This window comes from Dryobates pubescens, chromosome 18 (genome assembly GCF_014839835.1).
Source record: "Dryobates pubescens isolate bDryPub1 chromosome 18, bDryPub1.pri, whole genome shotgun sequence".
Classification (NCBI taxonomy): domain Eukaryota; kingdom Metazoa; phylum Chordata; class Aves; order Piciformes; family Picidae; genus Dryobates; species Dryobates pubescens.
Window position 1 is genome coordinate 20,078,896 of NC_071629.1, and position 19,512 is coordinate 20,098,407.

The 19,512-nt window shown below is 47.8% G+C and overlaps 1 protein-coding gene across 1 annotated transcript in view; it reads right to left on the minus strand.

Annotated features, from left to right (window-relative positions):
* Positions 1-2,805: 2,805 nt before the first annotated feature.
* The window catches only part of LOC104303640 (integrator complex subunit 6-like), a 57,004-nt gene continuing 40,297 nt past the window's right edge, over positions 2,806-19,512 (minus strand). The window contains exons 10-19 of the mRNA XM_054169373.1: positions 14,928-15,022; positions 14,072-14,182; positions 12,064-12,279; positions 11,139-11,262; positions 9,726-9,868; positions 8,562-8,790; positions 7,915-8,307; positions 4,891-4,984; positions 3,526-3,827; positions 2,806-2,988 (exon numbers count right to left, since the gene is read on the minus strand). Coding sequence (XP_054025348.1) covers positions 3,728-3,827; positions 4,891-4,984; positions 7,915-8,307; positions 8,562-8,790; positions 9,726-9,868; positions 11,139-11,262; positions 12,064-12,279; positions 14,072-14,182; positions 14,928-15,022 — 1,505 coding nt within the window. The 3' untranslated portion in view covers positions 2,806-2,988; positions 3,526-3,727. The remainder of the gene's footprint in view (positions 2,989-3,525; positions 3,828-4,890; positions 4,985-7,914; positions 8,308-8,561; positions 8,791-9,725; positions 9,869-11,138; positions 11,263-12,063; positions 12,280-14,071; positions 14,183-14,927; positions 15,023-19,512) is intronic.

Sequence of the window (19,512 nt, forward strand, 5' to 3'; positions counted from 1 at the left end):
ACCCAGCAGCCATCTGCCATCAGTGGCTGGGAGCTGCATGGCTCTGGGCTCACTTTAGGAAAGAAGAAAGGTCCTTGGTGTTTACAAGGGGGGGAAAAAAATGATGTAATGAGCAACAGAGATGCCCAACTGAAAGAGATTCAGGAAATGGAAGCAGAATACACAGGTATCCAACCCTTCTATCCCTGGCAGAAGATCTGCACTCAATGGATGAGCAACCTGGTCCAGTGGAAGGTGTCCCTGCCCATGGCAGGGGGGTTGGAACTAGATGGTCTTTCAGGTCCCTCCCCACTCAGGCCATTCTAGGTTTCTGTGATTTAGATGAAGCAATGTTCCTACAGCAAACACAGCAAGCTGCACTTTCTTCTCCACTTTCTAACATTCCAACTTCAGCTTTGCTGCACTGCTTCAACCTTGAACAAGGGCTCAGAAGGCTGAGCAAAGCATGCACAGCTTTCCAGAGTCCATCCACACAGCCACATGTATGTGTGGAGCCACGTTGCCTCCTGAGCCCTGGGTGAGAAGGCTGGATCCAGCGGCTCACCTCTCACACACTCTAGACGTGCTCTCTCACTCACACAGCTGCTGCTTCTGGGGCTGTGGTCTCTGCCTAGAAAAGGCAAAGCTGGACACTAGCAGAACCACTCCTGACTGCCCCAGCTGCAGGCAGTGACTTGAGTCATTCAGTGCTTGTGGCTGGACATGTTCCATGCAGGCTCCACTCACACCCACCATGGCTGTTTGTCTTGCAGTGAGCTCTCTCTGGTAAGGTTCTCCACAGTCAAGGAGCCTTCCTGGGGCTGTTCAAGAACCATGAGGACATGGTGGTGTTGGGTTGATGGCTGGACTTGATGATCTTGGAGGTCTTTTCCAACTGACTCTGTGATACACTGTTTCCCAAGCAAGCAATAGTCATGTTGTGCTCCACTTGGGGCACAGGGGCTGTGCACACACTTGGATGGGTGACTGTTACTCCCTTTTCTTCATCCTCTCTTCACTGACACAGCCTGGAAGGAAGGTACATCTTCATTTCTTCTTAGGAAGATTCATTTCTAGTCCACTCTAAGGCTTCTTGCCCTCTAATACTCTGATCCAAATTCAGTTTATTCAGGTAACAGAATGGTGAGGAAAGGGAAAATCCTCACTGCTTGAACTTGAGAGGACTATTTTGTCATTCCTGAGGTACAAGATTCCCCAAAAGTGAATGAAAGTCACCAGTGAATGAAAGCTAATTTGGCAGCCAGCTGCTTTCACATCACAAGAGCAGGTTTCCATCCTGACAAGGTCACTAGTTAAGAACTCAGCCCCTGCTCAGACACAGGAATGAGTGTCTCTGGAGCCAGAGAAGAAAATTAAACAGCCATTAACCAGACAGAGAAGAGTTGACTCCTCTTAGCCACCTACTGTTTCAGAAACAATCTATTATATGCAACTCAATGCAAGCAACCAGGCCCTTTCCAAACAAGGTCATGTACAATGGATCTGACCTCCTGCCAATTCATTCCCATTTAGGAGTCCAACATGGCAGGTCCCACAGCTTCCACAAGGGTTTGGAAGGAGTGACTGATTCTCCCCTTTGTAGCATTCCAAGGTGTTTCTGGGGAGGGTGGTTAAAAGATGCTCCACTGTAGAGATGAGTAAAGAAGTTGCTTCTGAGAGAAGAACTGGGACACATTTATAGTCACATCTTGCCCTGTGTCACTTCATTTGTGTCATGCTGTCACAAGAGGTTTGCTGCTGATGGATTTCATTTCCTTCTGGAATGTCACTGGTGTAATTCCAATGGTCAAACCACATTTTCCACAGAGACAAGGCCACTGCTTCAGACCAGATGGAAAAGATGCCTCACAAGCTGGCTACTACTAGAAGTCCCAGCAAAGCCAGCAGCACAGGCTTGCCACCTAAACTCTGCTTCCCTGCCTTTCTTGTGCTGGCTACTCCACCAGAATCCCTAGGACACCTGAGGTAAAGAGCTAGTTGCCATGAGCACGACTTCAAACTGTCTTTAAAAGCAAGCTGTGAAAGGATCAGAGGAGGTTATGCATGAACAACTGAGGACACACAATTACCCCTAGAGCTGCTCACCCCCGGCACATTATGGGTACTGCTTTAACCCAACAAAGTACGACATGCAGGTGCTTCAGTCTTCTTTGTAATGGTTTGTGATCTAGAACATCACTTTTGGACAACACAGGAAGAGGAAGAAGAGGGCAGGATACCAGCTCAGCTACGGTCTGGTAAGCTGGAACTTAGTGGCTGGAACTTAGTGGCTTTCATCGGGAGTAAAACCGCCTGCACGGGGCGCAGAGAGCTGAGCACCGGGACAGGTGCTCCAGGGCACTACACTCCCCCATCCTGCAGCTCCCACCACAAGGAGCCTTTGAGGGTAATGCAGATCAAGTTCAGCTGCAGCAGAGCTCCACTAACTCCCTGCTTTTAAAACAAGCAAACTAGGGAGCCACCTCGTCGGGAACAGACAACCGGGAGGACACTCAGCGCCGTCCGCGACAGACTCCTCGGATTGGCACTCCTTAAAAATTAATAAAAGGGTTTATTTCTTTCTTTTTTTTTTTTAATATATATATATATATACACACATATGTTCAAAAAAAAAAAAAAAGAATTCTTTTTTTTTTTTCTTCTCTTTTTTTTTATACAGTTAAAATATCAAATTAGTGATCTGGTAACAATCCTGTCGAAAATAAGCTCTTTCGTATGAACGGTTTGCTTTAAAATACAGGGGTCGGGGGTTTGGGTTGGGGTTGGGGTTTGTGTGTGTGTGTGTTTTGTGGGGGTTTCTTTTTTTTTGTTTGGTGGTGGTGTCTGGGGGTTTTTTGTGTTTTGTTTTTGTTTTAAAAGCATTTTCCTTTTAGTGCTCCCAAAGCACAGCGTGTGCCAAGGCCACCTGAAGAATCTCCGTCCTCCTCACAGGATGAAAGAGAACTGAAGTCGGGGACCTGGGAAGCCTCAGGTGCACTTTCATAATGTCTGCAGACAAAACAGAAGAGAGTCTGAGGTAGATTGTTTAGTGACCATCAGGTGGGTAACAGTCACAGGGCTGCCTGTAGCTTTCATTAACACAATAGCAGTTTTCTTTACTCTCAAGCTACCCTCAATCTCAAAGTTTTACCAAGGCATGGCTAGCAGTTCTCGGGAACAAGACACCCTTGTCTCTGTGGTGGCAACATGCAATTTTACCAAGTGCAGGTGTTTCTGGGAGGGTTTGGTTTTATTTTTTTATTTATTTTTTTTAAGCATTTGATTGGTTGGGGGGGGGCTGTCTGTCTGTCTGTCTCTCTCTCTCTCTCTTTCCACGATGCAGACAGTGCGCGCATTCGACAGTGCCCCACTTTAGTGCAACCTGCTGCCTACAGCACGTAAACGTCTAAGGCCAGCGTTCAAACTCTCATCACCTGCAGGAGGGGCAGCAATGCTTATTTCTCTCTTTTTTTTTTTTTTTGCTCTCTCTCTCTCACTCTTCAGCCTGTTGAGCAAATAGCACCCTCCACAGGAAAAGAGCCACACCTTTCAGAGCAAATCCTTTAGGTTATAGCCCAGCTTCTGCCGATAGAGGTTCTTAAAGTTAAAGCTCCGTTGCTTCGTCTCAGACTGTGACAGTAAAATCACTTGGCTGCCAAGGTGGTGGGGGAGGCAGCCACATCCTCTTCCACTCTTCTGTGGCACAGCAAACTCATTCCTGGTCCATATTCGTCTGGCTGGTACATTATTATCTGCTGTTGACATGGTTAACTCTGTTGGGTAGGCTGCTGAACTCTAGCTCCTCTAGTATTCTCTCTAAGTGTTGTATTAAGACTCGCTTTTTAAACCTAAGGAGGAAAGAAAGGGAGAGCAGGGTTAGGTGGTTGTTTTTCAGAGACTCAAATAAGGTTGAAAAAGACCTCAGAGATCATCAAGTCCAACCTGTCACCCTCATGGCTCCAAGTGCCACATCCAATCCCCTCTTGAACACCTCCAGGGTCGGTGACTCCACCACCTCCCTGGGCAGCACATCCCAATGGCCACTCTCTCTTGCTGGGAAGAGCTTTCTCCCCACCTCCAGCATAAACTTCCCCTGGCACAGCTTGAGACTGTGTCCTCTTGTCCTGGTGCTGGGTGCCTGGGAGAAGAGACCAACTCCCTCCTAGCTACAACTTCCCTTCAGGTAGTTGTAGAGAGCAAGAAGGTCTCCCCTGAGCCTCCTCTTCTGCAGGCTAAGCAGCCCCAGCTCCCTCAGCCTCTCCTCACAGGGCTGTGCTCCAGACCCCTCCCCAGCCTCATTGCCCTTCTCTGGACACATTCAAGTATCTCAATATCCTTCTTAATGCAATTTAACAACCCATGACTCTTTGGCCATGACAAGTCACATCACCAGAGGCTCTCTCTTTCCAGTATGGAAGAGCTCTGCTTTGTTTCTGGTACCAGAATGGCTAGAAAGTTTCCTACAGCCACCAATCAACCCAAAATTGGGGTTGGTTTTTAGTAACAATCCCTTAAAGGCCACCCCAAAATTTGAGTAGTTAGCAATCCACCTCCCCCAAACTCAGGGCTGGGTCTGCCACCAGCCAGCCACCCACCTCCCCCAAACTCAGGGCTGGGTCTGCCACCAGCCAGCCACCCACCGCCCCCAAACTTGGGGCTGGGTCTACCACCAGCCAGCCACCCACCTCCCCCAAACTTGGGGCACCCATCTCTTTATTTCACCTTTAAGCAAAGACCAATGACTCCATAAAGACATAATGGTAGTTTGACCACTAAAGCAACTACAGCAATTGAACTGTATCAAAAAGCACAGCAGAAAAATATCAGCACTGGGAAAGTGTATGATTTACTACCATGACCTACATTAAAAGCTAATTTCTGACTCCCAAAGCCATTTCCATCTACACAAACCTTGCTGCTTCCTTGATAGCAAATTCAATGAAATACTTCTGAATTTCCATGGGTCCTTGCACCTCCTCAAGGAGAGAGAAAATTTTTTCATAATCTAAAAATAATAAGGAAAAGAAAGATAGTGAGAGAAGAATTTCCTGTACTTCTGAAAGAACAAGTCTTGCAAATGGCATTTTCAATCAATCTGAACAGCCAAAGCTCCAAGCCCAGTTTCAACACTTGTGTGCACAGAAAGCAGCTATCACTGATAATTTCAAGTGGCAGACACTGATGATCTGGTGTTCACATGGCACCGAAGAACCAAGTTCTCTTTAAGACCAGCACAGCCAGAAACACCTCAGGAATTAAAGGCTAGGTGGAGAAGCCTCTTCTCTCAGGCTCATAGGTCGTTAGGGGTTGGAAGGGACCTCTGGAGATCATCAAGTCCAACCCCCCTGCCAGAGCAGGGCCATGGAATCCAGCACAGGTCACACAGGAACACATCCAGACAGGGATGGAAAGGCTCCAGAGAAGGATGCTCCTCCACAACCTCTCTGGGGAGCCTGTTCCAGTGCTCTGTGACCCTTATAGTAAAGAAGTTCTTCCTCATGTTGAGGTGGAACCTCCTGTGCTGGAGTTTCTATCCATTGCCCCTTGTCCTATCACAGGGTGCAACCGAGCAGCAGCTGGTCCTGTCCCTTCCTTCCTGACCCCCAGCCCTCAGATACAGATCAGGTCCCCACTCTGTCTTCTCCTCTCCAGACTAAACAGCCCCAGCCTCTCAGCCTCTCTTAATCAGGCAGTGCCCCAAACCCTTCAGCATCCTTGCAGCCATCCCTTGGACTCTCTCCAGCAGAATCCTGTCCCTCTTAAACTGGGGAGCCCAGAACTGGAGGCAGTTCCAGGTGAGGTCTCACTAGGGCAGAGTAGAGAGGTAAGTGAACCTCTTTTAATCTGCTAGACGCACTCTTTTTAATGCACCCCAGGATCCCATTGGCCTTCTTGGCCACAAGGGCACATTGTCTAAATGAACACAATGCCCTAACATTCTGTGATTAGCAGTTAATATGCACACAGGACCACCAAGCCCTGCTTTAACCCACAGCTGTCATTTCTCCTGGAAAGACAAATGATCAGCACTCAGTGTGAGCACAGTTAAATAGGACTGACTTATAAAATGGCCTAGGCTGGAAGAGACCTTAGAGATCATCTAACTCCATCTCTCTGCCATGGGCAGGGACACCTCTCAACTGGCCCAGGTTACTCAAGGCCACATCCATCCTGGCCTTGAAACATCTCCTGGGAGAGTGCATCCACAACCTCTCTGGACAATCCATTCCAGAGTCTTCCCACCCTCCTACTGAGGAGGATCTCCTTAAGATTCAACCTAAATCTATTCTCCTGCAATTGAAATACATTTCCCTTTGTCCTATCCATGGACACTCTTGTAAAAAGTCTCTCTCCAGCCTTCCTGTAGGTTCCCCTCAGGTGCTGGAAGGCAGCTTTAAGGTCCCCTTGGAGTCTTCTCTTCTCCAGTCTGCCTCAAGGAAGTGTTAACTTTCAAGACAGCAATACAGGATCAGAAGAGTTCAGAACACTCCATTATGCTCATTCCTGGCACTTGATAGTGTGTTAGAAAGATATGCAGTAGTTTAATATGCAGGAATAATTCACTTGGACACAAACTACATTAGGGCCACTGTGATTTAGCAGGGGGTGGGAAAGAATGAAAGATTATGCCCCTGGCAAGTCTTACAGCACAGCCATGAGCTGGAGTTTCTGGTTAGCATTTTGGGTTTGATCCTGTGTACAAGCACAGGCAAAACACTCAACAAAAGCTGAGGAGACAAGCTGCTTTTGCTCACAACATTAAGTTTTGGGGGGGGGTGGGTATCAAACCCTACAGGAAAAAAAAAGGAGTTATTTTTCAGTCTTCAGTTCTTCAAGGGTTTCCTGGCAGCAGGATTCCATCACTCACATCAGTGCCTTGTGAAAATGACAATAAACAATAATTCCCTCGTAATGATTATGTTAAGATTCCCTTTCAAACACGTTCCAGGCTGCATCCTTGTAGCTGCACATGCCCTTGCCCTCCAAAGGAAGCTTTCCTGGACACAGAGCACCCCATGCACATGCAAGGGGCAGTGCAGCACAAGGCAAGATCTGTCCAGTACCATTCAATCATCACGCCTTCCTAGGGCTACAAAACCAAAGCCTCTGACAGGTGCTTTCAGAGGCTACCTCTTACAGCAGTTAACCTGTCTTCAAGGGCAAACAATGCCACTTGGCACTCAGCTTAGAGTCACAGAATCATAGAATTGTTAGGGCTGGAAGGGGCATCAAGGATCACCCAGCTCCAGCCCCCCTGCCATGGCCAGGGACACCTCACACTACAGCAGCTTGTTCACAGCCACATCCAGCCTGGCCTTAACCTCCAAGGATGAAGCTTCCACCACCTCCCTGGGCAACCTGTGCCAGGCTCTCACCACCCTCATGGGCAACAACTTCTTCCTAACATCCAATCTCAATCTACCCATTTCTAGCTTTTCTCCATTCCCCCCAGTCCTATCACTCCCTGACACCCTCAAAAGTCCCTCCCCAGCTTTCTTGGAGCCCCCTTCAGATACTGGAAGGCCACAATTAGGTCTCCTTGGAGCCTTCTCTTCTCCAGACTGAACAGCCCCAACTCCCTCAGTCTGTCCTCACAGCAGAGCAGCTCCAGCCCTCTGCTCATCCTCTTGGCCGTTCTCTGGACACCTTCCAGCACCTCCAGATCCTTCCTGTCCTAGGGGCTCCAGAACTGGATGCAGTGCTGCAGGTGGGGTCTCACCAGAGCGGAGCAGAGGGGCAGAATCACTTCCTAAACACTGTCCAAATTTCAACCCACCTGGCCTTTTTCTGCCTTTTTTGTTTGTCCCTCCATTGCTCACACTCAAACTATCCCCAAAACTTGCAGGCCTGTTGAAAATAGCTCATTTCAAGAAGCCTCCTCTCTAGCACCATCTCTAATACATCAACTCTAACCCCCCCGAAGCCAAGACTTACTTCTTCCAGGCTTGCGAACCTCTTTCATCACTTTAATCTTGATGTCAGCATTGTTCCCCTCCAACATCATGGGTGTGATTTTAAAGGAATTTGGCACAGGCTCAGGGGTTGCCTCCATCCCTCTCTTTGGGTCGTCTCCAGCCGCGCTGTAATTCAGAGCTCCTCGAGGTACTGCGTTGGCAGCAGGTTTATGATCCAAGCCGTCCTCACTTAAGCAATTGAATTCAACAGGTAGAGAGTCCAAGTCATTGGGTAAGGTTTCATCCTCTCCCACAGCAGCTGGAACTGAAGGAGCCACCTGCACAGGTAAGCCATCAATTTGCTTTTCCAGGGGCTGGCAGTTTTCTGCTTTCTTCTCCCCGTTGCCATCTTGGACAATACTGTTGTTGGTATCTACAGATTAGAATAGAGTCACAGAATCAGTAAGGTTGGAAAAAGACCTCAGAGATCAAGTCCAACTTAATCACCCAACACCTCCTGACAACTAAACCATGGCTCCAAGTGCCACATCCAGTCCCCTCTTGAACACCTCCAGGGCTGGGGACTCCACCACCTCCCTGGGCAGCCTGTTCCAGTGCCTGACTGCTCTTGCAGCCAAGTCTTCCTGAACACAGCTATTCCCACTTGTGGCTGCTGTACTGCTGTACCTTTATTTGCTGGGCCACCTTTGAGGTTCAGATATGATGGGGATCCAGAAGCAGAGGGTGGCCCTTTCCCCCCAACATGATTGGTGACCACTGGTGACTGTGGCCTTCTCAGCAGGGGGGACATGCTACGCCTTCTCTTCAGAGACGCTGGAGTGTTGAGCTCTCCGGGGCGCTTGATCTTATTCTGAGGTCCAGCAACAAATTCATCTGCTTCATCTATCATCATACCCTGAAAGGCAAAGGAAAAAAAGCATTCATTTTATAAAATGGAAACTGCTTCATTGATGGGAGTCCCTCTGTCAAAATACAGGTGGCTTTCAAATCACTTGACAGCTCTGAGCAGAAACCTGATGTAGCTTCAAAGCCCTCAACACAGAAAGGACATGGACCTGATGGAACAGGTCCAGAGGACACAATGAAGATGACTGTGGGCCTGTGTGGTGGGTTGAAATTTCCCCCCCAACATTAGCTTTGCCAGCCCAGCCCAGTTGGAAGCAAATGAAAGCTGTATTTACAAGCACAGCCTAACACTGCCACAGCCTGGAACACCTCTCATGTGCAAAACAGGCTGAGGGAGCTGGGGTTATTCGGTTATTCAGTGTGCAAAAGAGAGTGCTCCAGGGAGACCTAATAGCAGCCTTCCAGCACCTGAAGGGGGCCTGCAAGAAGGCTGCAGAGGGACTGTTTGTAAAGGCCTGCAGTGATAGGATGAGGGACAATGGCTTGAAATCAAGGAAGAGTAAATTTAGATTGAATGGTAGGAAAAAGTTCTTTACCAGGAAGGTGTCTGAACACTTGAACAGGTTGCCCAGGGAGGCAGTTGAGGCCCTGTCCCTGAAGATACTCAAGATCAGGCTCAACAAGGCTCTGAGCAACCTGATTTAGTGGAGGATGTCCCTGCTGACAGCAGAGGGTTTGGACTAGATGACCTTTGGGGGTCCTTTCCAACCCAAACCACTCTCTGATTCTGCACCGCAACCAAAGGCCAGTGCCACCCTGTGTAAAAGCACCATTCTTGACAGGTTTCTCTTGGACCACATGAAAGGGAGCACTGCTCTGTACCTGACAGTTAGCAACAATGCAGTCATGGGAGAGACAATCTACTCAAATTATTTCAAAACAGGGTAAAGGTAACTACACAGCAGCCAGTGTGGCTCCTCCTACCTTCTTATCCTGTTTAAACGGATTGCCAAATGTATGAAGTCTTTTGGGTTGGTCTGGGTCAATCTCCCGAAGAGGTGAAGGCATCATTTTTAGGTATTCCTGGTAATTTCCCATTTGAGCCACAGGAACACTATGAAGGCAGTCTGCAACAGAACCAGAGAGCTTAATTTAGTCCCCTTGAAAACTGAGGCAACACAAAACTGACACACTTTGATGGCGAGCGTTAGCGTTTGCGAACTAGACAGGAATACTCCTTCTGAAAGAAGAGCTGAAGGCCACAATGTCAGGCAAAGGGCTGACAAGAGGGGAGTTTAACTGGCAGAAGAATGAAAACCAAGCAAGTTTCATCTCTATGGTAGCAACTGCATTTCACAGAGTCACAGAATCACCAAGGTTGGAAGAGACCTCACAGATCATCAAGTCCAACCTGGCACCACAGACCTCATGACTAAACTATGGCATCAAGTGCCACGTCCAATCCCCTCCTGAACACCTCTCCAGGGATGATACTAGCAAAGCTATTGCATTGCAGAGATTAGCCAAGATCCTAAAGTATAGAATCATAGAATCAACAAGGTTGGAAAAGACCTCAAAGATCACCAAGTCCAACCTGTCACCCAAGACCTCAGCACCAAGTGCCACATCAAATCCCCTCTTGAACACCTCCAGGGATGGTGACTCCACCACCTCCCTGGGCAGCACATTCCAATGGCTAACAACTCTCTCTGTGAAGAACTTTCTCCTCACCTCGAGTCTAAGCTTACCCTGGCACAACTTGAGACTGTGTCCTCTTGTTCTGGTGCTGGTTGCCTGGGAGAAGAGACCAACCCCCTCCTGGCTACAACCTCCCTTCAGGGAGTTCGAGAGCAAGAAGGTCTCCCCTGAGCCTCCTCTTCTCCAGGCTAAGCAACCCCAGCTCCCTCAGCCTCTCACCACAGGGCTGTGCTCAAGGCCTCTCCCCAGCCTCATTGCCCTTCTCTGGACACATTCAAGAGTCTCAATGTCCTTCTTAAACTGAGGGGCCCAGGACTGGACACAGGACCCATGCTGTGGCCTAACCAGTGCAGAGTACAGGGTAAACCAAAAGAAGCCTTTCCTACTCTAAGGCACCAGCACTAGAGAAAAACTAAATCCACAACAATAACAACAATAAAATAGCATTTCTACTGAACTTTAGTATACAGGGAAGCTCTCCCATCAAACTTGCTTTTAAAATTCAAAGCAAGCATGCCATTTTGCATGACAAAAAGCAGAAGTCTCCTTCTCTTCCCTTGAGGGTCAAGAAAGAACACTGACTGACTCCAAGGATGCTTTGTCTGCTTCTGCTCCCACACCCAGGACAGAAAACACTGCTTTAGGGAATAAACTAGAGCTGTACTCTCTCCAAACTGCTGCTCAGCAGTGCCTACTTACCTTCATCCTGCCCCAAGATGAGCCTGTGTGTTTTCAGGAGGTTGGTTCTCATTCTAGTGAGCTGGTCCAGAAGACTGCGACGAGGAATATCGTATGCATTCCTGAATGCCTGTGGCTTCAGATCCTGGTGTGGTGGCAACAAAACAAAGAACCTTCAGTGGGCCCATCAGCTCTCTCATACACAGAGAAATGCTTCTCTGCACTGAAATCATGTTCAATATAGCCAAAAATTATTCTGAGGTAACTTCAGAGCTTTGTAACCGAATACAGCAGCCTCAATGAGTCTTTCCAACAAGATCTTATTCAACCTTAGCTCTTTCAGCTCTATTAAGACTTAAGGACGTTAATTCTTGGAGGAACAACACTAGCTGCCACTTAAAACACAGTAATCTTCATTTCCCAGAATCATAGAATTATTAGGGTTGGAAGGGACCTCAAGGATCATCCAGTTCCAACCCCCCTGGCCAACTAGATCAGGTTGCTCAGAGCCACATCCCGCCTGGCCTTAAAAACCTCGGGGGATGAGGCTTCTACCACCTCCCTGGGCAACCTCTTCCTGTTACTGGTATTTTCAATGTCCCAAAAGCAAGTGTAAAAACATTGATTCTTTTCAGTATTTCTGTCTGTGCTGCACTGCTAGAATCACAAAATGGGTCAGGGTGGAAGGGACCCTAAAACATCATCTAGTTCCAACCCCCCCTGCCGTGGGCAGGGACACCTCCCGCTAGACCAAGTTGCTCAAAGCCTCATCCAGCCTTCAAAACGCAGTGAAACTCCTTCACTAGACCAAGCTGCTCAAAGCCTCATCCAGCCTTCAAAACTCAGTGGACCTACTTCCTCCTCCTCCACCAGGTGCATAAAAGTTATGCCTGGAAAGAGAGGAGCTCAAGTGCTTGGCCACACAGGATCACTGTACGCCGCTTACCTTGTTCAGAAGCCCGATGTGGAAGCCGGCAAATTCTTTGACGTTCATTTCCGCCAGCCTCAGTGGAGATTCCCCAGTGATCCCTTGCAGCAGTTGCTTAAAATCCCTACTGTGTACCAAGGAGAGGCCACTGGAGTGATTTTTCACTTTTATTCCAATCTCTTGTGGAACTTTCTTACCCACTGAACCTATTATCCGTTCCGACTCTATTTTTGTCTAGAATGGAATCACACCACGAGTTAAAGAATCAGCAGGCACTGCAGGTTCCCAGCACAAAACACAACAGTACAGGCACAGAACAAAACTGCTAATTTACTTTCCCAACTACTCAACAAACGGGAGAACCACCTACCCAGGGATAGATTGGGTTACATGGATTAGATCTCGAGCAGAAAGGAATCCCTAATGTGCTCTGGCACATGGAAAAAAACCCAAAATATTTAGCCAGTGCGTGTGAATTTATGTGCCAGGAGGAGATCTGTGAATATCCCTGATTTTGCTGCAAGTCTGTCATTCTTTTAGGTGTCCCTGAAGGATCATCTTAAAAGGGATTGGGGGGGTGAGGGGGTGGGAAGAGGAAAGCAGGATGCTTTAGGCTACTGTAAAGTTGCAGCTAAACCAACACCGTTACTTGGCTATAGCGCCCTGAAGTTTGGATTTTCTTTCTGAAGCAACCTAGGAACTGAAGCCTGCACTCTGCTAAATGAGAACTCATAAAAAGCACAGAGATTGGCTCCATTGGCAGGTTTCTAAACACACAGCATTTCCTCAATTAGCCCAGATTTGTTATAGCTACAGATCATTTTACTCTATTCAGCTTTAACTGTATTCAAAGTAAGATTTTTTTCCTTCTGTTACCCACTTGCAACACCTCCAAAAACCACCAAAACAACCCACAAACAAAACCCAACCAACCAAAACCCCCAAACCCCACAGTGATTGCAACCCACTCCCCCCCACCCCCCCACCCCCTCCCACCTCCCCCCCCAAGATTTGATCCTCTGCAGAGTTTGCTTCATTATCTGTGGGGGAACTCTGGAAGCAAGGCCAGCAGGAGCACAGCAGAGTTCTGGAATTGCTTGTCCCTAACACAGAAGCTTCTAAAGTATCCAACCCACTTAAAGCTGCTTCACGTGCTGTGGTGGGCTGTGAAAACCACAGCAGCCATCCCAAGCCATTCCAACTCCATACTGCAGATAATGATATGCAAATCTGTATTATTTAAGTGCCCAGAACACCCCAGCAAGTTTCATGTCTAATAGATGCTCAGTCATACAGAGGCTTTGTCTTTGGGGGGGGGTTTTTTGGTATAGGATTTTGTGCATTCTTTAAGGTGGAGGATTTGTTAAGGTATTTCTTTTCCTGTGTGATTCTTTAAAGGCTGCACTGCTTCCCCACTGACTTCCAGACATTCAAGTGCTGTTGTAAGAACCACTCATGCAAGGAGGCAGGGCTTGCAGACAGTGGCACCTGCAATGGCATTCCTGACAAGACAAAAAAAAAGCTACAAAAAGAGAGACTCTTTCCCAGCAGGCCACGCTTAGCACGTGGAATGATGTGACCTGAAGGAAGCAGGAAGCTATGTTTTTACACCCACACACTCTGGGGGGTTTGGTTTGGGGGTTTTCTTTTGGAACACAGACATTGCCAAGGCACACATGGAAATAAACAAGAGACTGAGAGCAAGCCTCTGCCTTCAGCTGTGAAGAACAATGGCAGTCGTAAATCCAATCAGTGATCATCTTTGGAGTGTAAAGATCTAGCAGAGAGTTAAAGCTGAAGAAGTCTCCTTCACACTCCTCTCCACCACTTACAGAAGGCACAAACACTGGCTACAGAAGCCCTCTGGACTGATCCCTGCTGGCTGTGGGAATGCTCAACAGTCCTCAGTGAGCATCAGTGCTGCACACCCATAGCAACTCCCCCAGGGATTCACTGCTTCAGCATCAGAGTACCACAAACTAAAGCATCAACGCACTTCTAATTGCAAAGGTTTTATCAATACTACCTGTTGGCTGAGTTTTTTAAGGTAAGAGATAACACTGTAACTAAGTCCACAATCTAAATTATCTGATATCAGATTTGGAGCTCCCATCATCCTTAGGGCTTTCTTTAATGGCTATAAGGAAAACAAAATACACAATAGTAAGAGAATAAGTCTTTCAAACGAAGAATTTATCAGCTCAAATTACAGGAAGCTAAGGCACGTGGAGCAGTGCTCTAGCTTTTCCACTTTTGGCCACTAAAATTCCAGTCTATTCAGACAACATGTGACATGAGTTTGGCAGGCTAGCTAGCTCACAGTGGACATTATGCCACATCACCAAGACACCACGCAGCCTGGTGCCGCTGGCAATTTCCACTCAAAGGCTTCGGTACCAGAATAGCCGGGATGATGCAAGTCCATATTGAGGTGCATTGTCCAAGCTACATGTAGAAGGTGACACAGTGCCTCCCCCCACCCTTTCTCTGGCCCAGCCAGCTCTCTTGGTATCAAGCTTCCCAAGTTCTAGCACTTCAACAGACAGTTCTGCCTCTTCCTTAACAAGTTACAAAAACGATGCCAAATTTTGAGCTCTCTGAGCAATCTAAAGAACTTTTAGCTCGAAGCTGAGTGAAGCTTCAATGAACAGAAGCCACAGAGAATTTCCAGTAATACTGAGTGCTAGTTACTAGGTTAACATATTCTGTTTCTTTCAAGTGTCAGACCTGATCTACATACCTCTGCAAAGCAAAATGTTTACTACCTAAAAGGTCAACATTCGCTACGTAAACAAAATTTACTAGGAAGAGGTATGATGCACAGGACTCTGGCCACACCAGCCTTTTATACCCAGGAGGAGGAAATGAGGAAAGGAACATACCAGTAAGTAGTAAGGAGGCATTGTTTTTAAGTAGTTGTCAAAAGCCTGTCGCCACTTCAGATTGGGCTTAAGTTTGTGAACCTTAAACAAATCATCTGCAACAAGGAAAACAACAAAGAAGGTTTCATTGATACAATCCCAGACCACCATCCACAATCCCACCTGCCAGGCTTCCCCCTCCCTTCTCGCCTCCCTCCACCCATCTCTCCCCATTGGGGCTGCCCCACAAAAACTGGTCTCAGCCTTAGGTTTGAAGGATTGTGAAATCCCAATCCTAGCTGCAGTAGACAATCCAGAACAGGTCCTCATTATAGTCAAACTTAAAGAGTACACCAGACATAAAATACTGCACACAACTACCAGCAGCATAGAAGGTGCAACAGATCCACCTGTTAAAGAGTTTCACCTCCCTTGCCTCTCTCTTGCATCAGCAGGGACTCCCTGTACCTGATTAAACCAAACAACAGTCATTGGATTCAATTTCCATCTTCAACCCAGCTTGCTTTTGTTCAACCTGTATGATGAATTCTGGTCTCCAGTAAAAACATTCTTGGGAAAAAGGGAAAAGGAGGGGGGGAAAAAAAAAAGTGGGGGCGGGGGGGGGAGAAAAAAACATCAGAGCAAGGAATCCCTCTGGTCAGCTTTGGTGGATTCTGCTGACACCAGCAGCAGCTGTCCTTGGCAGAGAAGGGGTGCACCTCCAGCCACACTGCCTGCCTCATGCCACAGCAGCACACTCTCCCACAGATAACAGATGAGAGACAATCCTCAGCCACAAAACCTGCTGCCCTTTAAGAAGAGAGGCAAACAGACAGATTGCTTTCTCTGGCCAGGGCTTTAGAAATGCCTTGCTCACATGAGAGGTGTGCATGGTGCTGTTTAGGAAGCAGAGTCCAAGCATGTCCCTACTTGCTGTGCACACTAGGCACAGGGATCACTGAACATCAAAAATGAATGCAGTATCCTGCAACTGATCCTTTGAAACCATCCATTAGCAAACTCAAGTTTCTCCTTAGCAGGGCTGCAGCATGCTGGCAAAGTGAGGCTAATGAAAGGATGTGCAGGACTGAAGAAAGGGATGTCCCCAAAAGCTACTGGGGACAGCTGCAGGAGCCAGGGATGCGCAAAAGAGGTGTGCAAAAGAGAGCTGCAGCAAGGGAATTGCTTTACCCAGAAGGGGCTTTCAGGAAGATACCATTTGAAGAAGCAAATTTGATTTGCATGGTATTCTGCTCAAAAGGATCAGATGCTCCCACAGTCACCCCACACTCAGTTACAGGTATTTTGCAATTCCAATTCTGGATCACATACAAAAACCACACTAGGGATGCTCCTTCCCTCCTGGCCTGAAGGAAGTGGGGTGGAGTTTGAGAGGACAAGCTGTAACTCCACTCAAAACCTCAATATATCACATGCACTCTTATCCACAAGAACCTGTGAGGAGGTCATGACACAGGGCAAAGATAAAATGGCATCCACTCTTATCTTGTCCACCTATTAGCTTTCTGCAGCAAAATGGAAGTTATACTTTATCCCCCTCAACAGTCAGAACTGAAGGGAAAAAAAACCAACACCCAAAATCAGGATGTGAAATGTCTGCTGTTCCAGTATGTCCCAATAGTTTGAAGTCCATGAGTTGGTTGTGAGTACAGCTTGAACCTTCAACCCCTTTATCAGCACTTTATGACTGGGACTCCCTGCACTGCAGCGGCACAGCAGTTCTGCAGTTGGGCTGCACAGCTGCTCACCAGCAGCATGGATGGTCAGAGTGCACCTTGGGGAGCCAACTCTGACCCTTACCCCACAGCATGGCAGCAGTCTGTGACAGCAGGAGAACTCCCTCCCTGATCTTGGCCATCCTCCCTCTACTCAGCCCTGGTGAGGCCTCAGTTTGGAATATTGTGTCCGGTTCTGGGGTGCCCAGTTTAAGAGGGACAAAAAACTACTGAAGATTCCAGCACAGAGCCACTAAGACACTGAGGGCACTGGAACATCTCTTATGAGAAGCAGCTGAGAGACCTGGGGCTGTTTAGCCTGGAGGAGACTTGAGTGAGAGGTCTCATCAGTGCTGATCAATCAGAGGTCAGGAGAATGGAGCCAGACTCTTCTCAGCACTGTCCAGCGACAGGACGAGAGGCAATGGACACAAACTCAACATGTAAACATAAGGAAAAATTCTTCAATCTGAGGGTGGCAGAGCACTGGACCAGGCTGCCCAGAGAGTATGTGGAGTCTCCTTCCCTGGGAGCACTCCAAACCCACCTGTACATGTTCCTGTGTGATTTACTCTGGGTGATCCTACTCTAGCACTGGGGTTGGACTAGACGGGCTTCAGAGGTCTCTTCCAACCCCTGCCACGCTGTCATTCCATGAAATCTAAGCAGAGCTTCAGCAAAGACCTGCCTGTTTAAAATGACAGCTTCCCCACAACACAAACTCACTGCACCAACCCCTAACTTCTAAAAAGAAGAGAGTCATGGTGGTTAACACAGCCCCAAGTTCCAAAGGCAGCATCACAACATCACCGTCAGCATCTTACCTGCCTCTACCATGAGAGTTTGAGACATACACTGTTGGCAGACCGCAACACAGGCACTGGGAATGTACTTTTTGTGCCCTGTGCTGCACATCATGACTTATATCAACAAGCAAGCAAAGAGTAACCCAATTAACTGTGTCTTTATTATAGATCAAACCCCAAACTTTCATAGATAAAATGCATAAAGTACTGAAGAATTCCCTTAATGAGTTCGTTTTACTCCAACCCATGCCATCCATTTTTAGCTACTGCCTTCTGTATGGTCCACTTGATGCAGAGCTCCTTTTGCTGCTAAACTCAGAGGATGCTACAAGCACTGAGTAATTGGGAACATGGTATTAAAAACCACTAGGGGAGGGCTACAAGGCTGTGCCAACTCTGGGTAGGACTACATACAAACAGACCAGGGAATTTAAAGCTGCGTTGCAAAGTCTTCATCCACTTCAGATGGAGGTACAGAGCACCCCAATTGTGACAAGCAGGATACCAAGCCACATCTTTTAACACTCAGTAACACATAAGGGTCTTGATGCACTTTCAAGCTCAGTGAAAAAAACCAAACACACAACCAACAAGAGCGTAAGAGAGAGAATGGTCAGCAGGTAATTTTAGTGTTTCAGCTGGAGCCTGATCCCAAGAACGCTTCATGTGACAGCAGCCTGCTTGTGAGTGACAGCTTGCACCCTGTAACCTCAAGTGAAAACTTCACATTGTGGGTTTGTTCACCTTACCACTTGTGAATTCCACCTGAGCAAGTACACCACCAGCACCTCTTGCCTCCTGTAACTCTGAGCTGTTTAATGTCTCTGCACTAACAGGCTTTGGTTTAAGCAGCAGAGACTCGAGATTCCACGTTCACAGAAAGCAGTATGCTTCCCTGCAGGCAATCTAGCCAAACCCAAGGCACCAGGATGTAAAATAGTATCCAGCATTAAAAAAAACCCAAAGTATTCCAGCCTTCTTTTCCCATTGGTATAAAAATGTTTTGGCTCTCCCTCTCAGAGCCCAGGCTTCTAAAGCACCAAATCATTACTTGCAGGTTTTCTCAAGCAGCTGTAAAAGCATCAAAGGAAACTGTCCATGTTGCAGTCCTTCATGGGCAGGCATTTTCTAAGTGTTCACCCTTCTGCACATTTAGACCCACAGAGTATTAATCACCTTCCCGTGGAGTTTCCATCAGGGCTGCTTGACTGCTGCTTCTGCTGACACTCCCACTGAATAATCCCTCCTATTGCCCAGCAGCACCTGTCCTCCCACTCAGACAGCTAAGCTCTTAGGCAAGGCAGGAGCATTTGGAAGCACACCTCATCTTTGCTATGCTTGCTCTTGGTTTGACTTCTACATGAGCTAGTAGTGTGCCCAGGTGGCCAAGAAGGCCAATGGCATCCTGGCCTGCATCAGGAATAGTGTGGCCAGCAGGAGCAGGGAAGTTATTGTGCCCCTGGACTCAGCACTGGTTAGGCCACACCTTGAGTCCTGTGTCCAGTTCTGGGCCCCTCAGTTTAAGAAGGACATTGAGACTCTTGAACGTATCCAGAGAAGGGCAATGAGGCTGGGGAGGGGTCTGGAGCACAGCCCTGTGAGGAGAGGCTGAGGGAGCTGGGGTTGCTTAGCCTGGAGAAGAGGAGGCTCAGGGGAGACTTTCTTGCTGTCTCCAATTCCCTGAAGGGAGGTTGTAGCCAGGAGAGGGTTGGTCTCTTCTCCCAGGCAACCAGCACCAGAACAAGAGGACACAGTCTCAAGTTGTGCCAGGGGAAGCTTAGACTCGAGGTGAGGAGAAAGTTCTTCCCAGAGAGAGCTGTTAGCCATTGGAATGTGCTGCCCAGGGAGGTGGTGGAGTCCCCATCCCTGGAGGTGTTCAAGAGGGGATTGGACATGGCACTTGGTGCCATGGTTTAGTAGGCATGAGGTCTTAGCTGACAGGTTGGACTTGGTGATCTTTGAGGTCTTTTCCAACCTTGTTGATTCTATGATTCTATACTTTAGGATCTTGGCTAATCTCTGCAATGCAATAGCTTTGCTAGTATCAGCTACAGACAACAAATC